At 57.8% G+C, this 21938-nt stretch overlaps 1 protein-coding gene across 1 annotated transcript in view; it reads right to left on the bottom strand.

Moving 5' to 3' along the window:
- Positions 1–5817: 5817 nt before the first annotated feature.
- RAB11FIP5 (RAB11 family interacting protein 5) overlaps positions 5818–21938 on the bottom strand; it is a 46531-nt gene continuing 30410 nt past the window's right edge. Inside the window, exons 4-7 of the mRNA XM_086888579.1 lie at positions 17853–20453; positions 11316–11499; positions 7000–10534; positions 5818–6877 (exon numbers count right to left, since the gene is read on the bottom strand). Of these exons, the coding sequence (XP_086744705.1) occupies positions 10322–10534; positions 11316–11499; positions 17853–20453 (2998 nt within the window). The 3' untranslated portion in view covers positions 5818–6877; positions 7000–10321. The remainder of the gene's footprint in view (positions 6878–6999; positions 10535–11315; positions 11500–17852; positions 20454–21938) is intronic.

Genomic DNA, 21938 nt, shown 5'->3' with positions numbered 1-21938 from the left:
TGTTTGGAGGATTAGGATCAATTCTCCGGGGAAGAGCAGAGGGACAGCAAACAGAGGGAGAGGAGCAGGGAGGAGAAGCAAAGGCAGCGGGGACAGCAGCTCAGGAGCAGGATTTCCATCTAAAGGAATTAAAAATTACACCTGAAAAACCCCAATGCAGCTCAGGAGCAGGATCTCCATCTAAAGGAATTAAAAATACACCTGAAAAAAACCCAATGCAGCTCAGGAGCAGGATTTCCATCTAAAGGAATTAAAAATACACCTGAAAAACCCCAATGCAGCTCAGGAGCAGGATTCCCATCTAAAGGAATTTAAAATACACCTGAAAAACCCCAATGCAGCTCAGGAGCAGGATTCCCATCTAAAGGAATTAAAAATACACCTGAAAAACCCCAATGCAGCTCAGGAGCAGGATTCCCATCTAAAGGAATTAAAAATACACCTGAAAAACCCCAATGCAGCTCAGGAGCAGGATTTCCATCTAAAGGAATTTAAAAATACACCTGAAAACCCCAATGCAGCTCTGGAGCAGGATTTCCATCTAAAGGAATTAAAAATACACCTGAAAACCCCAATCCCCGATTGTTTCTCCCCAGAGGAAGGGCTGAATGTCCCATTTTGCTGTGGCAATGTTGCTGCTCTGCCCCGTGGCCCCAGAGCCCATCGTGTCCCCTTCTCCTCCCACCACTGAAGCAGTTTCTGGTTTTGGGCTCACCCCAGTGAATCCCAGCTCTGCTGCAGCTCCTGCTGGGATGGAAAAGGAGCTCTGGCCGTGCCTGAAGGGTGAAAAGTGGAATAGGAAAGAGCAGGGAGATGGAATTTTATCATTTCTGTTTGCTTTTCCTCGGAGATGTTGCTAAAAGCCAGCAGCAGCTCCCCTGCCCTGCTGGAATTGCCAGTGGATGTGGAGCTCATCCTGCTCCTGCCATCCCCGGGGGGCTGAGCTGCCCCCAGCCCCAGGGACAGCCCTGCAGCAAAATCCCCACCCCACAGCCAGAGCCAGGAAGGGAAAACAGAAAACCCTAAATCCAAAACTCAATCCCCACCCCCAGAGCCCTTCTCTCCTCCCCATAGAGGGGAAACAAAACCCTAAATCCAAAACTCAATCCCCATCCCATACCCAGGAAGGGAAAACAAAAAGAAAACCCTAAATCCAAAACTCAATCCCCATCCCATACCCAGGAAGGGAAAACAGAAAACCCTAAATCCAGAGCTCAATCCCCATCCCCAGAGCCCTTCTCTCCTCCCCATAGAGGGGAAACAAAACCCTAAACCCAAACTTCAATCCCCACCCCACAACCAGAGCCGTTCTCTCCTCCCCACAGAAGGGAAACAAAAACAAAACCCTAAACCCAAAGCTCAACCCTCACCCCATAACCAGAGCCGTTCTCCCCACAGAAGGGAAAGAAAACCCTAAATCCAAAACTCAATCCTCACCCCACAGCCAGAGCCCTTCTCTCCTCCTCACAGAAGGGAAGCAAAACCCTAAATCCAAAACTCAGTCTCCACCCCATACCCAGAGCTGGGAAGGGAAAACAAAAAGAAAACCCTAAACCCAAAGCTCAATCCCCATCCCATCCCCAGAGCCGTTCTCCCCACAGAAGGGAAAGAAAACCCTAAATCCAAAACTCAATCTTCACCCCATCCCCAGAGCCAGTCTCTCCCCCCAACAGAAGGGAAGCAAAACCCTAAATTCAAAGCTCAATCCTCATCCCATACCCAGGAAGGGAAAGCATAAAGAAAACCCTAAACCCAAAGCTCAATCCCCACCCCACAGCCAGAGCCGTTCTCTCCTCCCCACAGAAGGGAAAGAAAACCCTAAACCCAAAACTCAATCCTCACCCCATAACCAGAACTGGGAAGGGAAAACAAAAAGAAATCCAGAAATCCCTAAATCCAGAGCTCAATCCCCATCCCCAGAGCCGTTCTGTCCTCCCCACAGAGGGGAAAACAAAACCTTAAACCCAAAGCTCAATCCCCATCCCCAGAGCCGTTCTGTCCTCCCCACAGAGGGGAAACAAAACCCTAAACCCAAAGCTCAATCCCCATCCCATCCCCAGAGCCGTTCTCCCCGCAGAAGGGAACAAAACCAAAACCCTAAACCCAAAGGCAGCGCTGCCAGGAGCTCTGGGAGGCCTCTCCCCCTCCCCAAAGGTTCCAGGATCTGCCCTGGGGGAGGATGAGGATGAGGATCCTGCCCTGGGGGAGGATGAGGATGAGGATCCTGCCCTGGGGGAGGATGAGGATCCTGCCCTGGGGGAGGATGAGGATGAGGATCCTGCCCTGGGGGAGGATGAGGATGAAGATTCTGCCCTGGGGGAGGATGAGGATGATGAAGATTCTGCCCCAAATCCCCGTCCCAGGGACCCCCCTGCTGCAGCCCGAGCCAGGAGCTGCTGCAGCCCCCGGTGTTGACACACGAAATGTTTGGTAACAACAGAGGGGGAAAATCTGTTTATCTCAAACCACATTTGGAGTGACATAAGACTATCACTTTTTTGGTTAAATCCCAGAAAGAATATCAATTCTTTGGCTGATATCAATCCCACCAGATCCATCCCGACTGACAACTTGTGTTTCCCTGCTTTGGGGAGGGAGGGGGGCTGCTTCCCCTCTCCAAAATGGGGCTTTTTTCCAATTTTCTTTTCTTTGGAGGGGGGGAACAACCCCCCAGCCGTGGTGTGAGCTGATCAAAAAGAGGGGTTTGGGTGGGGGGGCTCCGGGGGGGCTCCAGGGAGGAGATCCTGGAGGATGGGACCCCCACAGAACACCCCAGAATGAGCTGGGACCCCACAGAACACCCCAGAATGAGCCGGGACCCCACAGAACACCCCAGAATGAGCCAGGACCCCACAGAACACCCCAGAATGAGCCGGGACCCCACAGAACACCCCAGAAGAAGGTTTTTGATTTCAAAAATCAAAGTGATTTTTGGTAATAAATTAAAGTGATTTATTGGTAATGAAGTGATTTTTGATAATAAATTCAAGTGATTTTTTGTTAATAAATTAAAGTGATTTATTTGCAATAAATTCAAGTGATTTTTGGTAATAAATTCAAGTGATTTTTGGTAATAAATTCAAGTGATTTTTGGTAATAAATTCAAGGGATTTTTGGTAATAAATTAAAGTGATTTTTGGTAATAAAGCGATTTTTGGTAAATAATTAAAGTAATTTATTTGCAATAAATTCAAGTGATTTTTGGTAATAAATTAATCTGATTTATTTGCAATAAATTCAAGTGATTTTTGGTAATAAATTCAAGTGATTTTTGGTAATAAATTCAAGTGATTTTTGGTAATAAATTAAACTGATTTTTAATTAATCAGTAATAAATTAAAGTTAATATAAATAATAATTAATCAGTAATAAATTAAAGTGATTTATTGGTAATAAATTCAAGTGATTTTTGGTAATAAAGTGATTTTTGGTAATAAATTAAAGTGATTTTTGGTAATAAATTCAAGTGATTTTTGGTAATAAATTCAAGTGATTTCCTCAATCCCTTTTGCCCGTGACAGTCGCTGGTGCCTGATCTCTCCCTGCCCTTATCCCCAAATGAGGTTTTTGTTCTATTTTGTTTTATTTTGTTGTATTTTCTGTCCCTGCCCAGCTGAGGAGGGGAGTGAAAATCCGCTCTTTTCCCAAATTCCAGAGCCCAGTTCTCCCAGTGGCTCCCCCAGCTCTCCCCAGTGTTCCCAGTGCTCCCCAGTTCTCCCCAGTTCTCCCAGTGGCTGCCCCAGTGCTCCCCAGTTCTCCCCAGTGCTCCCCAGTGCTCCCAGTGGCTCCCCCAGTGCTCCCCAGTGTTCCCAGTTGTCCCCAGTGTTCCCAGTGTCCCCAGTGCTCCCCAGTGCTCCCCAGTGCTCCCCAGTGTTCCCAGTTGTCCCCAGTGTTCCCAGTGTCCCCAGTGCTCCCCAGTGCTCCCAGTGGCTCCCCCAGCTCTCCCCAGTGCTCCCCAGTGCTCCCCAGTGTCCCCAGTGTTCCCAGTGGCTGCCCCAGTGCTCCCCAGTGCTCCCAGTGTTCCCAGTGCTCCCCAGTGCTCCCAGTTCTCCCCAGTTCTCCCAGTGCTCCCCAGTGTCCCCAGTGCTCCCAGTGGCTGCCCCAGTGCTCCCCAGTTCTCCCAGTGCTCCCCAGTGCTCCCCAGTGCTCCCAGTGCTCCCCAGTGTTCCCAGTGGCTGCCCCAGTTGTCCCCAGTGTTCCCAGTGGCTCCCCCAGTGCTCCCCAGTGCTCCCCAGTGCTCCCCAGTGCTCCCCAGTGTTCCCAGTGCTCCCAGTGGCTGCCCCAGTTGTCCCCAGTGTTCCCAGTGGCTGCCCCAGTGCTCCCCAGTGCTCCCCAGTGCTCCCAGTGGCTGCCCCAGTGTTCCCAGTGGCTGCCCCAGTGTTCCCAGTGGCTCCCCCAGTGCTCCCCAGTGCTCCCAGTGCTCCCAGTGCTCCCCAGTGTTCCCAGTGGCTGCCCCAGTGCTCTCCAGTGTTCCCAGTGCTCCCCAGTGCTCCCAGTTGTCCCCAGTGCTCCCAGTGGCTGCCCCAGCCGCTCTGGGCTGCCCCCCCGGGGATGGATCCCCTTTCCCGGGGTGCCAGCACCCACAGATTCCCCTCGGAGCCAGAGGGGTTAACGAGAGCCCAAAGAGGGTGAGAAATACCCGGGATCAGAGGGAAGGAAACTCCTCTGTGGGAGCAGCAGAGCCATTGAGGGGAGTTCATTCTCCTGGAGGAAAAGGCTGGGATGGGGAGGGAAAGGGAGCAGGGAGGGGAAAGGGGCAGGGATGGGGGAGAGGAGCTGCAGGAGCAGGGGTGGGATCAGTGCAAAAACATTGGGAGCACCAATGGAGCCAGTTCCTTTTTCCCTTTCTCCCTTTCCTTTCCTTTCCTTTCCTTTCCTTTCCTTTCCTTTCCTTTCCTTTCCTTTCCTTTCCTTTCCTTTCCTTTCCTTTCCTTTCCTTTCCTTTCCTTTCCTTTCCTTTCCTTTCCTTTCCTTTCCTTTCCTTTCCTTTCCCTTCCCTTCCCTTCCCTTCCCTTCCCTTCCCTTCCCTTCCCTTCCCTTCCCTTCCCTTCCCTTCCCTTCCCTTCCCTTCCCTTCCCTTCCCTTCCCTTCCCTTCCCTTTCCTTTCCTTTCCTTTCCTTTCCTTTCCTTTCCTTTCCTTTCCTTTCCTTTCCTTTCCTTTCCTTTCCTTTCCTTTCCTTTCCTTTCCTTTCCTTTCCTTTCCTTTCCTTTCCTTTCCTTTCCTTTCCTTTCCTTTCCTTTCCTTTCCTTTCCTTTCCTTTCCTTTCCTTTCCTTTCCTTTCCTTTCCTCTCCTTTCCTTTCCTTTCCTTTCCTTTCCTTTCCTTTCCCCTTTCCTTTTCCTTTTCTTTTCCTTTTCCCCCAGCCCAGCCCCAGCTCAGGGCACGACCCCAGACAAGGAACCCCAAAGAATCCTGAACCCCAAAGCCGAGGCAGGAGCAGCATTTGGGGAGGAACTCCAGGTTCCCGCAGCGCTCCCACTGCTCAGCCCTCGGGAGCTGTCAGGCAGGTGGAAAAGCTGGAGGAGATGGACACCCTCCTCCTCCTCCTCCTCCTCCTCCTCTTCCTCCTCTTCCTCCTCCTCCTCCTCCTCCTCCTCTTCCTCCTCCTCCTCCTCCTCCTCCTCCTCCTCCTCCTCCTCCTCCTCCTCCTCTTCCTCCTCCTCCTCCTCCTCTTCCTCCTCCTCCTCCTCCTCCTCCTCCTCCTCCTCCTCCTCCTCCTCCTCCTCCTCCTCCTCCTCCTCCTCCTCCTCCCAGAAATGTCACTCGGTGTCCAGGCGCCGTCAGCACAGACGCTGTTGTCAATGAATCAGAAGTGTCTAGGAACAGCTTGAACAACTTTTATTTTTTTTTTTTTTTAAAGTGCTTAAAACGTAAATAACAAGCTCTTTATAAACATTAGTCGCAACTCTTCAAACATGAGACGCACAGAACCCACTTCCTGCGGACGTGAAGAACGGGGAAACCAACAACTCTGAAAAACCCTGACGCTTCTCCCACCTGGGGATGTTTTTCCAGGTTTTTAGCCCCAAACACGGCGGTTCCTTCCCAGACAAGGCTGAGTCCACGTCCCAGCGCAGAATCCACATCCCTTTGGGTTTGTTCCAGTTTGAGGATAAACCTTGGGTGGTTCTTCTGGCCCAGGCGTGGCCAGCAGGACCAGGCAAGGGGAAAAGAAATCATTGGGTGAAGTTCTTGAGAAGCAGAAAGGCAGCTGTGGGCTGAGAGCCAGGGCAGAGCCCTGCTCAGGCTCGGGGGAAAACAAAGTGGCACAAAGAGAAACCACGGGAAATTCTTCAAACAGAACAGGGGGAAGCTGCTGCTGCTGGCCCAGAAAACCTCTGGGGTGTGCTGGGCTCAGCAGAGAGGAACAGAGCTCAGGATGCTCCTGCCCAGGGATCCCAAATAAATCACTGAACACGGAGATTCACTCACTCAGCACGGACATAAATCCCAGATGGGCAACTCGAGAACATTCCCCCAATTCTCCTCCTCGTCCCCTCCCTCCCTGAGGAGCTTTGGGTCCCCAAAACAATTCCCTTGGAACGTGGAGGTTCAACACCAACACCAGGGGCTGCTGTGAGCTCTTCTGCACAGCCCAAAACCTGCGGGGAGGGGAACCCCAAACTCTCAGCACAGGGGGAAGGGAGAACCCCAAACTCTCAGCACAGGGGGAAGGGAGAACCCCAAACTCTCAGCACAGGGGGAGGGAGAACCCCAAACTCTCAGCACAGGGAGAAGGGAGAACCCCAAACTCTCAGCACAGGGGGAAGGGAGAACCCCAAACTCTCAGCACAGGGAGAAGGGAACCCCAAACTCTCAGCACAGGGGGAGGGAGAACCCCAAACTCTCAGCACAGGGAAAGGGAGAACCCCAAACTCTCAGCACAGAGGGAAGGGGACCCCAAACTCTCAGCACAGGGGGAGGGAGAACCCCAAACTCTCAGCACAGGGGGAGGGAGAACCCCAAACTCTCAGCACAGAGGGAAGGGGAACCCCAAACTCTCAGCACAGGGGGAGGGAAAAGGAGAGAGCAGAGACTGAGAGACGGCAGCAGGAACCGTGGGGCTGCCCAGAAATCCGGGACGCGCACGGAACATCCAGCCCTGCTCGGATCCGCCGCGGATCCCGCAGAGACACAGGACACACACGGATCCTGGGGACACGAGGGGCAGGACTGATGGACATGGGAACAGGAATGGTGGGAACAGGAGATGGGAACGGGAATGGTGGGAACAGGAGATGGGAACAGGGAATGATGGAAACACAAGATGGGAACACAGGGAATGATGGAAACAGGAGATGGGAACAGGAATGGTGGGAACAGGAGATGGGAACAGGGAATGATGGAAACATGAGATGGGAACAGGGAATGATGGAAACAGGAGATGGGAACAGGGAATGGTGGGAACAGGAGATGAGGAATAGAACAGGTGTGGCTGGAAACAGGAGATGAGGGAAGCACCTATTGCTAGAAAGACGGGAGAAGAGGGAACAGGAATTGTTGGAAAGGCGGGAGAAGAGGGAACAGGAATTGTTGGAAAGGCGGGAGAAGAGGGAACAGGAATTGTTGGAAAGGCAGGAGATGAGGGAACAGGAATTATTGGAAAGGCAGGAGATGAGGGAACAGAACAGGAATTCCTGGAAAGGCAAGAAATGTGGAAGCACCTATTGCTGGAAGCAGGAGATATGGAAGCACCCATTGCTGAAAAGGCAGGAGATGAAGGAACAGGAATTGCTGGAAAGGCTGGAGATGAAGGAACAAGAATTGCTGAAAAGGCAGGAGATGAGGGAACAGGAATTGCTGGAAAGGCTGGAGATGAGGGAACAAGAATTGCTGGAAAGGTGGAGATGAGGGAACAGGAATTGCTGAAAAGGCAGGAGATGAGGGAACAGAACAGGAATTGCTGGAAAGGCTGGAGATGAAGGAACAAGAATTGCTGAAAAGGCAGGAGATGTGGGAACAGGAATTCCTGGAAAGGCAAGAAATGTGGAAGCACCTATTGCTGGAAGCAGGAGATGTGGAAGCACCCACTGCTGGGAAGGCAGGGAAGCAGGGAACAGGAATTGCTGGGAACAGGAGACGAGGGAACAGAAGAGCTATTGCTAAAACCAGGAGATGTGGAAGCACCTATTGCTGGCAGGGCTGCACACCTGGTACAACCTGCTGAGCTCTGAGAGTAACTTTTGATATTCAAGTGCAAAACATTCAGGCTTTTGGAGCAAAACAAGGCAGAGCTGACTAAGGCAGAGGGGGCTGAGGGAGGCGGTGAGACACGATGGGAGAGGAGGGATGGCTGGGAAGGAGGTGCCTGGGATCCACAGAAACATTGGCACTTGTGTGGGGAGCACCGACACCATTCCTGTCTGTGTGCAGCCCCAGCTCCCTGGGAGATGTTGGCTCTGCAGCTCTCCCGTCAAAGCCCTCCTGAGAATTCCTCTCTCCCTTTTCCCAGCACCCATTCCCGTGCCCACAGCTCCTCCCGAGCTCCTGCAGCTCGCAGGGACACGGGGGGCACCCAGAGAGGGGCTGGGCTGCAGGCAGGGCTCGGAGGGTCCTGGCACCTCCTGAAATGGGAGAAACTCTTCCCTTGGGCACTCCCAGCCCACCCCAGCACCGCAGGGAACAGAAACACAGGAGCAGCAGCTGGAGCAGTGCAAACCCTCAGGGATTTCCCAGCAGGGAGAGGCAGGAAGGAGAGGGAGGTTGGTGGCTGGTGCTCTCCAAGGGAGCAAATCCTCCTCCTCCTCCTCTTCCTCCTCCTCCTCCTCCTCCTGCAGGGTCCAAGAGGACAGGAGCAGAGCTCCTTTTCTCCTGCCCCAACACTGCCTGTCTCCAGCTGTATTCTATCCAGGAACACTCAGCCTGCCCTGCCCTGCCAGCTCCTGATCTCTGTCCTTGCCCTGAGCTGTGCAGGGCTCCTGCAGGGACCCAGGGCACCTGCACAGCCAGTGGGGAACAGTTAACTCCCCTTTCTTGGCTGAGAAGGAAAACGGGAGGAACCTGCCCCAGGCAGGGTGTGTGGGACTGAGAATTGCATTTCAGAGCCTTTTTGGGGTAGGAAACTGCTACTGGCCTATGGCAAAAGGCACCATTCTTCAAAGTCATGGCCTGGATTGAAGCAAGTGAAGAGCAGAGCAGGGAGGTTTGACAAGAACCCAGTGACTGTGGGAGACAGAGAAGAGGGAGAAGGTGCCTTTCATGTTGAAATCCCACTCCAATGGCCCCTCTGCCTGCACAGGCACCGTCTCCAGCCAAAATCCTGGCAGGAGGAGGGAGGGAACAACATCCTTCCCATCCCCTGGCTCAGTACCCCCACATGAGTCGCTCAGCCAGGTAAATCTGAGCCCTTTGGGTGCTCACTCAGGGCTCAGAGCTGCCCCTGAGGCCAGGCCCAGAGAGCTGATCCAGCGTGGATGGGATCAGGGGAGCAGGCTGGGCTCTGGGTTTGGGAATTGTGGGCTGTGCCAGGAGTGTTTGGGGTGCCTGAGCCCGCAGGGGCTCTGCAGAGGGGTCAGACCCCCAGACCTCGCTGCAGGGCCCTTTTCCTGCTGTGCTGGGACAGCCCAGGCAGAGGCAGGGCAGGGCAGCCATTCCTGGGAATACTGAGTGGAAATCCAGCTTGGATCCTGCACTCCTCATCCCTCCAGGGCACACCAGCCCCGAGTTGGGTGGGGGATGCAGAGGATCTCCTGGGGCACCATCCCACCTTCCCTTTCCCATATTCCCAGTGCAGTGGGGTCACTGGTGCTGGGACAGTGCCAGCGTGGCCCAGCAGGCTCTGCCAGCACCCCCAGCCCTCAGTGCTGCTCCTGTGCAGCTCTCCCCGGGCTCAGGGAGTGGCACAGACTGGAGCTGGCTCTTCTCCCTTCCCTGGGTGTCCCACAGCTCTGGTCAGGAGCGGGCTGGGGGAGCCTCACTGGTCCCAGTGTCCCCAGTGCCACCCAGCAGGCCAGGGGACACCAGCCCAGGGGAGAGAGGAGGAGTGTGGGCAGGGGAGCAGCAGCAGGATGCACTCACAGGGAGATGTTTCCAGCCCTCAGGTGTCCATGGGTCACTTAAAGCTGTGGCAGGGGGGTGGCACTTGGGCAGTGACGGGAACCAGGGAGGCTCCAGGGCTCTGCTCCTCCCCACAGGGTGCTGCCAGCCCATCCACCACCCCACGGCTCCCTGGAGCTGAGCTGAGGGAGCTCGGCCTGGGGAGGAGCAGATGACCCTTCCTGCTGACTCTGGGAGCAGGAGGCCCTGCTGGGAGGAGGGGGAGCGGGGTGCTGGCAGCGTGGCTACTGGCAGAGCTCTGCTGGCTACCGCTGCCCTGGCGGCCTCACGGGGCCTGGCCCCCGCCCAGAGGGATCTGCAGCAGGGTGGGGGACTGCTCCATGATGCGCACCAGCAGCTGGTCGATGTAGTTCTCCAGTTCGTGGATGTGCTCCTCCTTCTTGCTCAGCTCGCCCTCCTTCTGCAGCAGCAGCTGGATCAGCTCGTCGTGGGTCAGGTGGTAATACTTGGCTGACTGGTCCAGCTGGCCAGGCTCCTGCTGGGAACCAAGAGGGACATTCAGGGACTGGAATGAAAAGCTCCTGGGAACATCTGTGGGATGCAGCAACAGCCAGAGCACTCCTGCTTTTCATTCCAAACTGGAGAGGCAGGAGCAGCACGGGGGGCCCACAGAGACCTCGTGTGCTCACAGAGCCACAGCTGAGCTCCCTGCAGCGCCCACAGGGACCCTGAGAGCAGCAGGGCTGTGCTTGTCCTTCGCTCAGGTGAACCCCAGCAGCGTTTTCCACGTGACACTGGGGAGGCAAACGGAGTGGGAGAGGACCAAGGGATGGAGGGGACACCCTCAGAACAGCCTGTGTGTCCCCAGAGGAATCACAGGTGCTTTGCTGGCCCCAGCACAGCAGGGTTTGGAGTATCCAGGTCAGCAAAGCTCCAGGAAGGACCTTCCCCCTGCCAGGATGAGGAACCCCTCAGACCATCAGGCAGCTACTACACCTCCCACACCTCGTGGAGACCGGGCTGGATGGGGCTGGGAGCAGCCTGGGATAGTGGGAGCTGTCCCTGCCCATGGCAGGGTGGCCCTGGATGGGCTTTGAGGCCCCTTCCATGCCAAGCCCACGTTTGTACAAGCAGGGGTTCCCTGCTCAGTGACACCCCAAGCAGTGCAGGTGGTGGTGCAGAAGGATGGGGTGAGGAGCTGCAGAGCCTCTGGGCTCAGGGGGGCAGGGAGGCAGAGCAAGCAGAGGCTGGATCCACACACAGCAGGAGCCTGCCTCCCCCCAGCCCTGCCACAGCCTCAGCTCGGGGCAGGCTCCTACCTTTAACTTGGGCTCGCTCTTGTCGGGCTGCGGGGCCGGGGCCACGGGCTGGACGCTGCTCGTGGTCACCATCTTCAGCCTCTCCAGGCCATTGCTCAGCGCCGAGCTCAGGCTGGCCCTGTGCTGCTGCCTCCTGTCGCTGGAGCCGTCCTGGGCAGCGCTCAGGGGCTTCACGGGGTGGGGGCTGCGGGAACAAGGCACAGTCAGCACCCCCGGCTGCCCCCTCCCCTGGCACTCTGCAGGGATGGCACAGCTGAACCCAGCTGAGCTGCTCACAAAGCTCCCAGGAGAGGCAGCAGGGTGGGGCAGAGCTCTGCTCCCACCCTGCCAGGAGATAAGGAGCCCCAGGCAGGTGTTTGGATGAGATACTGGTGCCCACTCTGCACTGGCCAGCAGCACTGGGCACGCCGTGGGGCACAGCTCCCGCCTGCCAGGGGTTCAAACACAGCTCCAGGGTGACCAGAGGCTGCTGCACCCACTGTCCACAGCAGCTTTCTGCTGCCCAGGGACCCCCAGACTGGCCCGGGGTCACCACCGATGCTCCAGCACAGAGGTGAATGTCACCTGCCTGAAAGCCACCCCAGAATTTGTCCCCCTCCACAAGGCCAAACACAGGGTGAGGAGCCAGCTAAGGGGGAATTACATTTTCATTTCTTTTTGCCTCACTTTTCACCCAAAATGTTCTTCCTGGGCTTGAACAAAGTCCAGTTCATTCTCAGCATGATGGAAAGAGAAGTGACCTGATGCTCCCTCCCTGCAAGGAGCAGGCACAGCTGTGCACCATCCTGGGGATGGAAACATCCAAATATCCATTCATGGGGATGGAAACATCCAAATATCCATCCATGGCAATGGAAACACCCAAATCTCCATCCATGGCAATGGAAACACCCAAATCTCCATCCTGGGGATGGAAACATTCAAATCTCTATCCTGGGGATGGAAACATCCAAATATCCATTCATGGGGATGGAAACATCCAAATATCCATCCTGGGGATGGAAACATCCAAATATCCATTCATGGGGATGGAAACATCCAAATATCCATTCATGGGGATGGAAACATCCAAATCTCCATCCATGGCAATGGAAACACCCAAATCTCCATCCATGGCAATGGAAACACCCAAATCTCCATCCTGGGGATGGAAACATTCAAATCTCTATCCTGGGGATGGAAACATCCAAATATCCATTCATGGGGATGGAAACATCCAAATATCCATCCTGGGGATGGAAACATCCAAATATCCATTCATGGGGATGGAAACATCCAAATATCCATTCATGGGGATGGAAACATCCAAATCTCCATCCATGGCAATGGAAACATCCAAATCTCCATCCTGGGGATGGGAACATCCAAATCTCCATCCATGGGGATGGGAACAGTCAAATCTCCATCCATGGGGATGGAAACATCCAACCACCCATTCTTGGGAAGGAAACATCCAAATATCCATCCTGGGGATGGAAACATCCAAATCTCCATCCATGGGGATGGAAACATCCAAATATCCATCCTGGGGATGGAAACATCCAAATATCCATTCATGGGAATGGAAACATCCAAATCTCCATCCATGGCAATGGAAACACCAAATCTCCATCCATGGGGATGGAAACATCCAAATATCCATCCATGGCAATGGAAACATCCAAATCTCCATCCATGGCAATGGAAACACCCAAATCTCCATCCATGGCAATGGAAACATCCAAATCTCCATCCATGGCAATGGAAACACCCAAATCTCCATCCATGGCAATGGAAACATCCAAATATCCATCCTGGGGATGGAAACATCCAAATATCCATTCATGGGAATGGAAACATCCAAATCTCCATCCATGGGAGTAGAAACATCCAAATCTCCATCCTGGGGATGGAAACAGTCAAATCTCCATTCATGAGGATGGAAACATCTAACCACCCATCATTGGGGATGGAAACATCCAAACTTCCCTCCACTGGGATGGAAACATCCAAATCTCCATCCATGGGGATGGAAACACCCAACCATTCATCCATGGGGATGGGAACATTCAGCCATCCCTCCATGGGATGGAAACACCCAAACCTCCACCTGGGAGCTCTGCAAAGCCTCTCACAGGTGGCAGCCCCAGCAGCCGTGAGTCCCAGCGGTGCTGTGTCCTCGTCCATGGTGATGGGATCAGGACACAGCCAGGATGTGGAAATCCTCCTCAAGCAGAGGATGCCTCCAGGTGCAGCTCTGGCAGCACCAGCCTGCCCCAGCGAGCCAAAGGATCAGCTCCTCCCGAGGGGCAGCACAGCAGCAGCTCTCATCTCTTCCCTCTGCTGCCCAGGGACAGGACCAGGGAATGCTGGAGCTGGGCCAGGATTGGGTTGGATTCTGGGAAAGGTTCCTGATCCAGAGGGTGCTGGCACTGCCCAGGCTCCCCAGGGAATGGGCACGGCCCCGAGGCTGCCGCAGCTCCAGGAGCTCCCAGGGATGCCCAGGGTGGGATTGCTGGGGGGTCTGGGCAGGGCAGGGGGGATTTGATGATCCCTGAGGGTCTCTCCCAGCTCAGGACTCTGATTCTCGGATCTCTTGGCAGAGCTGTCCAAGCACATGGACAGAGCCCAGGATTCCTGGGCAGCTGGAAGGGATGGAGAGGGATCCCACAGCCCTAAGGTGGAGCCACTGACAGTGCCAGGGGCTGGAGGAGCTGCTGCGCTGCACATGCAGCTCCAGCACTGCCCACTGGCACTAAACCCTGACCAGGAGCTACAGCCACCAGGACACTGCAGGCCAGGGGTGAGGAGAGGCCTGGGGAACCACCAGGGCTGCTCACCACGGCCAGATGTCACTGTCACCTTGTGCATCCCCACAGGCAGCGCAGGGGCTACGAGCAGAGCGTGGCTGGGAACCTCCCTGGGACCCAGCTGACCTGGGACACCAGCGGGAATGTGGGAATGCCTGGATGTGTTTGAGTGCAGGGGGATATCCCCACCCAGCCAGTGGGAACAGTCACTGCTGCAGGCCTGGAAAAGGGACTTTGGGGAATAAATCATTATCCTACTGCTTCCCAAGGAGGGAGGTGAGTGCAGGGCTCAGCTGAGCAGAGCAAGGCTCTGCCTCCTCCGTCTGTCTCTGCGAGGATCCAAGAGCTGGCGACATTCCTGGAGCCGTGTTTGTCCTGGGATGGTGGCACCAGGTCCTTCCAGGGGAGCTTCACACCTCACAGGCAGGTCTGAGGTCCTGGTGGACCTGCCAAGAAGTTGCACCCGTTTCCTCTCCTGCTCCACGAGCATCAACTCCAGCGTGGAACCAGCTGCTCACAGGCTCCTAACCCAGAACTGCATCCCAAGGGGATGAGTTATGCTGGAGCTTAGGGCCAAGGTGGAACATCTCAGGGTGACACTGGCCCAGCCCTGTCCCCCTCTCTGAGCCAGCCTTGCCCTGTCCCAGCTGTCCCCGGCGCTCCCGAGGTCACTGCAGAGCACCGGGACACACCGAGTGCATTTCCCTCACAGGAAATCATTCAAACGCTCCCCACGGAGAACGAGACAGCAGAGGACAAATCCAAGGCAATTCCTGTCCCCTGTGGCCTCCTGTGGCCTGGAGCACCACACAGACCCGAGTTCCAGCTCTCCATGGAGAAAGGCTCTCCATGGGAATGGCTGTGCTCAGCACCGGCTGGCCCAGGGATGTCCCAGGGCTGGCCCAGGGATGTCCCAGGGCTGCCCCAGGGATGTCCCAGAGCTGGCCTAGGGATGTCCCAGGACTGTCCCAGGGCTGGCCTAGGGATGTCCCAGGGCTGTCCCAGGGATGTCCCAGGGATGTCCCAGGGATGTCCCAGGACTGGCCCAGGGCTGGCCCAGCCACGCTCCCAGGATCACCAAGGGGAAGTGACTTAACCTGGCACGTCCTGCTGAGAACACAGCGCTCCTCTGCACGCCTGGCACGAGGGAGGCGCAGCCTGTGCCACCACCTCAGGACCTGGGACATCCCCACCCCTGTCACCTGCAAGCGCCACAGCATGCTGCGCCAGCCCCACACCCAGCACAGGGGCAGGAGCTGCAGGGCTGCTGGATCCCAGCACAGGGGCAGGAGCTGCACGGCTGCTGGGTCCCAGCACAGGAGCTGCACAGCTGCTGGATCCCAGCACAGGGGCAGGAGCTGCACGGCTGCTGGGTCCCACTGCAGGAGCTGCACGGCTGCTGGATCCCAGCACAGGGGCAGGAGCTGCAGGGCTGCTGGATCCCAGCACAGGGGCAGGAGCTGCACGGCTGCTGGATCCCAGCACAGGGGCAGGAGCTGCACGGCTGCTGGGTCCCAGCACAGGAGCTGCACAGCTGCTGGATCCCAGCACAGGGGCAGGAGCTGCACGGCTGCTGGGTCCCACTGCAGGAGCTGCACGGCTGCTGGATCCCAGCACAGGGACAGGAGCTGCACGGCTGCTGGGTCCCACTGCAGGAGCTGCACGGCTGCTGGGTCCCAGCACAGGGACAGGAGCTGCACGGCTGCTGGGTCCCACTGCAGGAGCTGCACAGCTGCTGGGTCCCAGCACAGGGACAGGAGCTGCACGGCTGCTGGGTCCCAGCACAGGAGCTGCACAGCTGCCAGGCCCCTCCAGGCACAGAGCCCCCAGGACAGGGTCCCTGGCTGTCCTGGGGGCTGTGACACCTCCCAGCAGTGACACCTCCCTGCCCAATGCCCAGGGGCAGCAGAGGGCTCTCCCCACACCCGGGAGCTGCAGCTGCAGCTGCTCCCTTGCCCCAGCAGCCACGCAGGATGACCAAAGAGCCTCTGGCCACTTGGGAAGGGACCACGGGACCCCAGTCCCTGTTTCCAGCTCTCCTGAGGAGGCACCAAACCCCCTCACCCCAAACTCTCACACACCAGGTACCTGCCCCCCTTCACCTGCAGACACTTTTGTCCCAGCCAGGAGTTAATGCCCATCCCAAGTCTGTTTCCTTTTTCCTCCCATCCTCCCCTCATCTGTGGCCTCTGGCCATTCCAACAGGAGATGATCCTGGGAAGCATCGCCATGGGGATTGGGAAAGGATCCCTTCCAGCTTTCCTCCCTCACCCTGGGGTGAGTCCCAGCCCTGTGAAGCAGTTCAGAGCCTCAGAGCCTTCCCAGCTCTTCAGAGGTTCCTCAGTCACAGCAAGCATCCAAAACGTGCTGGAGGAACCAGGGAAGCTCCAGGACCCCTGGTCCTGTGTCACAACAGAAGGCAGCACCGATATCCAGGATATCCAGCTCTTGGATCCACTGCATGCCAGGAGCCAAACAGGATAAATGCAGCCTGGATAAATGCACAGCAAGGCTGGGGATGGCCACGAGCAGGTTCCAGCAGCACAGAGATTCCTGTACTTCCCTCACTGCCCCAGTTACCCCTTTGGCATCACAGGACACTTCTCTTTCCATGAAACATAACAAAATTCATGTTTCTGTGCAGCACCTCTGCAAATTTTGAAGAAGGCTATCTGCTGGAGGATGAATAATCCAATTAAAAATGATTGGAGGATCTGGCCCAAATAAGAAGAAAAAAAATATCACCTGACAGACCCAGCCAGGTGCTGGTCTTTGCTCCTGGGGTCTCTTTGCTCCTCATGCTCAACCCAAGGGGGGATCCCCGTGTGGAAGGACTGGAGCTCAGTGAGTTCTGCTGGCCCCATCCTCCCTCCCCTCCTCTCCCCAGGGCTGCACCCAATCTTGCTCTTGGGCCAGCTGGGATTTTACCATTTCAGTGCCCCCAGGAAGCTCCACTTGCCCCATGATCAGTGATGCTGATCAATAAATCCCTGCTGGAGCTTGGTAAATCACTGGGAGAGCTCAGTCCTTGGGCAGGCAGAGCAGGGGAAGGAGCACCAGGGAAATGAGAGGAACTGAAGGACACAGAGCAAGATTCCTCACCCTGAACTCACCAGCTTTGCTTCATGGCATCTGTACAGAGCCACGAGTGACCCGGGAGGAGGAACAGCCCCTTCCTGCCACCCTTCCCATTCATCCCCAGCAGCCTCAGGGCTAAACCCCACTTGTTCATCCCCCAAGGGGCATCTCGGCAGGAGGGAGGGGAGAAGGACATTCTGCCCTGGTAAAAAACTCTTTTTGTGGCTATGGAGAGAAGGAGGATTCCAGTGCCCAAAGGGCTCAAAGGAAAGCAGCCAAAGCTGAATGGATGGCAGGGGAGCAGCTGTGCACATGCCATGAGGGAGCTCAGGAGAGCAGAAACAGCCACAAGCTCTCCTGGCAAGCACGGGGAAGATGATGGAGCCCAAATCAGCACTGACAAACGTGGGTGCAGTTCTGAATTTCCAGCTGGGCGCACGGAACCCTCTGCCTTGGCCAGGGACCAGACACCGGCAGCCGTTCCCCCCAGGATCCCAGAGAGCTCCTGGCAGCTCGGGCTGGGCTCCCTGGCACCGGGGGAAGGTGATGGAAGAGGAGCTGCAGCACTGCCTGGAGCGAGCCCAGCCGGGTGCAGCCCTGCCAAGAGCAGAAGGGGCCGGGGCTCATCTCTCCCCCACACACACTCCCTTCGCCTCCCCGCAGTGCTCACCTGGTCGTCTGCTGGCACAGGGGCTTCTCAGCCGGCCGTGTCTCCCTGGGCAGAACCAGGAGCGCTGAAGCTTGTGCGTCCCCGGGCTGCGGGCAGGGCCGGGCTGCGGTGCGGCTGGCGGGGACCCCCGCGGGGGCCCGGGGGTGGCCACACGGCTCGGGGTTAGTGGCAGCCACGAGGAAAGGGGTGGAGGAGGCCAGGGGCTGGCTGGCATGCAGGGGGGTAGCGTTAGTGGGCTGCAAGCCGTGCCCGGGGGCTTCCTCCTGCAGGCTGCAGAAGCTGAAGTCGCCCTGCTCAAGCTTTTCGGGCAGCACAGCCTGGATGGGGACAGGGGCTGGGGGCTTCTCCACGAAGGGATTGCTCGGGGAGCTCGGGCTCAGCGCCAGGGTAAAGGGATTTCTCAGGGCTGACGCTCCCAGGGTGCGCCTCTCCTCTGCCCTATCTGGCTTCCAGAAATCGGCTCTCTTGAAGTCTATCCTGCTCTCTGCCGAGCGCCCCTCGCTCCTGCCCCGCTCTGCCTCCCTGGCAGGACCACGGGGCTGGGGCCCCTCAGCGTCCTCGCACGCCAGCTCCAGCTGGGGTGGACTCTCCACACCTTCTGACCTTTGGGGACGTGGGTGTGGATGTCCAGCTGCCTCCTGCTCTTCCAGAGCCATCCAGCTGGCCGGCTGGCCCAGGTCTGGCTTGGAAGGTGGGTTTAGGTGTGAAACACTGAGCTCCTCTGGGAACAGCTCCTGTTTGGAGGTCATTTCCCACGTGGCACTGTCTGTGGCCCCCTGCGTCTGAGGGGATAAACGGGGCTGGCTCCAGCTCCCCTCAGCACCCGACTGGTCCAGTCCATCCAGGGAGAACTTGGATGTGCAAGTCTCAAACTGCTCGGCCACACCTGTCTCGTTCATCTCCGATGGCTGTTCTCCCGCAGAGGTGTCCCCTGTGCCCAGCTCGCCGGCTCCCGAGTCCACAGCGGCAGCTCCGGCACCCTCAGACGCTGGGAACTCACTCCTGGTGTCCGCTCCCGGCGTGGGCAGCCTGGGAGGCACCAGCACGGGGGGCTCGCTGCTCCCACGGCTCCCTGGCAATTCCATCTCTGCTCTCGGGCCCTCCAAGTCTTCCCACTGCTCCTGTTCACCTCGCTGGGCGCCTCCGGGCTCCCCCTGCTCGCCGTCCCCCACGGCTCCCGCGGCTGCGAACCACCTGGGGGGCTTGGGGGGCGGCACGGGGGTGCCGGGCTCCTGGCGGCCGTGGGGCGCTGCCCACGGGGACAGCACCACGCGCCTCTCGCGGATGTCGGAGCTGAGCGTCAGGAGCCCGTCGCTGGCCTCGAGCCGCATGCTGGCCTGCAGCCGGAACACCGAGCTGCGGATGTCCAAGGCGCCCTCCCGGCCGGCCCCGGGCTCCGCGTCCCCGAGCAGCCGCGGGGGCACGGCCGCCACGGTGCTGCCTGGCAGGGCCTCGGGGGCCAGCTCGGTGGGGAAGGAGCTCCTGGGTAACACACGGGACGAGCTCTGCGCTTCAAAGGCGCCCTCGCCCAGGAAGGGCGGCCGCGGGCCGAAGGAGCCGTCGGGCACCGTGCGCTGCTCGGCCGCGCTCCCGGAGGGGTCAGCGGCGGTTTCCGTGGCTATGGTCATCCAGCCGTTTGTCCCCGCACTGCAGGGCTCCTCCTGGGCGCTGTCCCCTTCCTCCCTAGCGCCGCTGTCACCGCTCGGTGCTGCTGACGCCTCTTTGTCCCCGGGGGTGCCCGAGGTAAAGGTGCCCGTCCACACCGTGGGCGTGCTGCTCTTCCTCCTCCTGGCCACGGACCCCGCGGACACGGGGCTCAGCACGTCCTCGATCACCGTGGCCTCCTGCGTGGTGCTCACCAGGTTGGCCCCCACGTCTAAACTGGAGAAATTTGTCCAAGAGCGGAGAGCTGCGGGGATTTCAGCGCCCACGGGCGCCTCGGCCTTTTCAAACGCTTTGGAGCCCTTGTGGCAGGGTGGCTGCGTGGGGCTGGCTCTGTCCGTGGGGCTGGCTCTGTCGGGGTCGTCGATGAAAGCCATGCCCTCTGCCGCCACCGAGGCAAAGAAGTTCTCCTTCTTCCGCTCTGGCTTGAGCCTGCTGGTGGCAAAGGCATCGAAGGTGTCGTCCCACTCCGAGGGCAGCGGGGGGACGGCGGGGCCGCTGTCGGCAGGAGGGAGCTCTCCCGGTGCTGGGGGAGTTGTTTCTGGCACGGGGACACCGACGCTTTGGGCCGGACACTCCCTGTCGGGCTCTGCCTGCCTTGGGGAGGCAGAGGGACCGCAATCCTCAGAGGAATAAAAGCTCCCAGCGACCTCGGGTGCAGCACGCGGCCCAGGCGGGAAACTAGAGAGAAAGTGAGTAGGTGAAGGAGAATTTAGTACCTGGTCAGCGAGGAGCTCCTCAAAGAAGGGATTGCTCTGCAGGGAGTTGAGGAATGGGTTGGTGGGGGACAAGCATCCGGCCTGGCTGTCTCCAGGAGCGGGAGGGAGGTTAGAGCTCGGCATGCTAGCGGCGAGGGCGGCAGGGCACGGGGCAGGGGAGCGGGGAGCAGAATGACAAGGAGCATCTGAGCTGGTTTCTACCTGAGGAGACACTTCCAGGCTGTGGAGGGAAGACAGAACAGTCCTCCTGGTTAATGCTGTGACAGAGCTGGCAGCACACACCACACACACACCAACGCTCCAAGCAGCGCGATGACCGAACCCATGCCTGGCTCTTGTTAGGCAGAGCGATGAGCGTGGAGTCAAGGCGTGGGAAGGGCATGCACGACACACGGGAAGGGGCAGCCCTGCTCCCAGGACGCTCCTCCACGTTCCCCTCTCTGCCTCAGCCAGCCCAGCAGCCAGAGAGGTTTCCCCAGCTCCTGCAGCCCCAGGACTCGCTCGCTGACTTTGTCCCGCAGGCGGGGCGCGAGGAGCCGGCCGGGCTCTTGGATCAGGGTTACCTGAGCCAGCCCAGGCACACAGAGGAGCCTTTCCCAGCTCAGCCCAGTGTCTCCACACTGGTTTGCAGCACGGCCAGGATGGGAGCACACACCGGGCTCACGCTTGCACAGGAGGGAGGCACAGGGCTGAGGGAGGCCCAGGAACAGGAGCCCAGCACGGGGCCAGGCCAGGGCCCTGTCCCCACCTCCCACATGTCCCTTGTCACATCACTGCTGCCCGAGATGCCTGAAACCCCACGGGGGATGCCACGGTGGAAGGGATTCAGCACATCTGGAATTCCAAATCTCAGCCCAGGTGAGGTGACAGCGCCCTGCTGCACTTCAGGCAGGACTGAGGGACCTTCCTTTGGGATTTCACTGATCTTCCTTTGGGAACAACTCCAGCAATGTGGAGTCACCACCCCGAGAAGGCTCAGAGGTTTCCACATCACCAGGAGGGTGTGGCGTGGTCACCCCACATCCAGCTGCTGCTCCACTGCTCCCTCCTCCCGGGCCCTCCCCTGGCTCACCCTCGGGAGGAACAGTCCCATCCCCAGCACAGGGACACCCAGCCCTGCCCCATAACACATCCCATGGGATTGGTGCCTCCTGCACCAGCCTTGAGCTCCAGAGACTTCCCCTCTTGGCTGGGGAGAAATCTGGGCAAGGCTCAGCCAGCTCTGGGCCACCAAGGCTTAAGAGAAAGGAATAAATTCATTCCTTGGCCAAGGAATTTCCATCCCCGGCTGCTGGGAGGGATCACAGGTGGCACTGCAAGATCACAGAGTTGCTTGGACAACAATTTCCATGTTATTGTGCATCCACCCAAGGCCTCAGACACATTTTAAAGCACAAAATGCCATCTTGAGGCAAAAGCTGAGGCTGGTGATGGTGCAGCTGCTCGGTCCCAGGGCGTTGGGCTGGCACCAGCTCGGCCCAGGAGCGATGGCCCCACCACAGGGACCCCCTGCTCCGAGCAGCTCCCAGGAAAGGTGCCCTTCGGAGCCCCCATCCCAGTCTGGGGGTACAAAATGCTCCCAGAGATCAGCTGAGCACAGCCAGCCCCACTCCAGCACCCCTGGGACACCAGCCAGACACTGAAGGCACCTGGGACAAAGAAAAGCCTGAGCTCCCCATCCTCCCTGGGAGCTGCAGCTCCCTTT

The sequence above is a fragment of the Cyanistes caeruleus genome, chromosome 5, assembly GCF_971803275.1.
Source record: "Cyanistes caeruleus chromosome 5, bCyaCae1.hap1.1, whole genome shotgun sequence".
NCBI lineage: Eukaryota > Metazoa > Chordata > Aves > Passeriformes > Paridae > Cyanistes > Cyanistes caeruleus.
The sequence above is the reverse complement of the archived record's forward strand: the minus strand, read 5'-3'. Positions and strand labels throughout refer to the sequence as shown.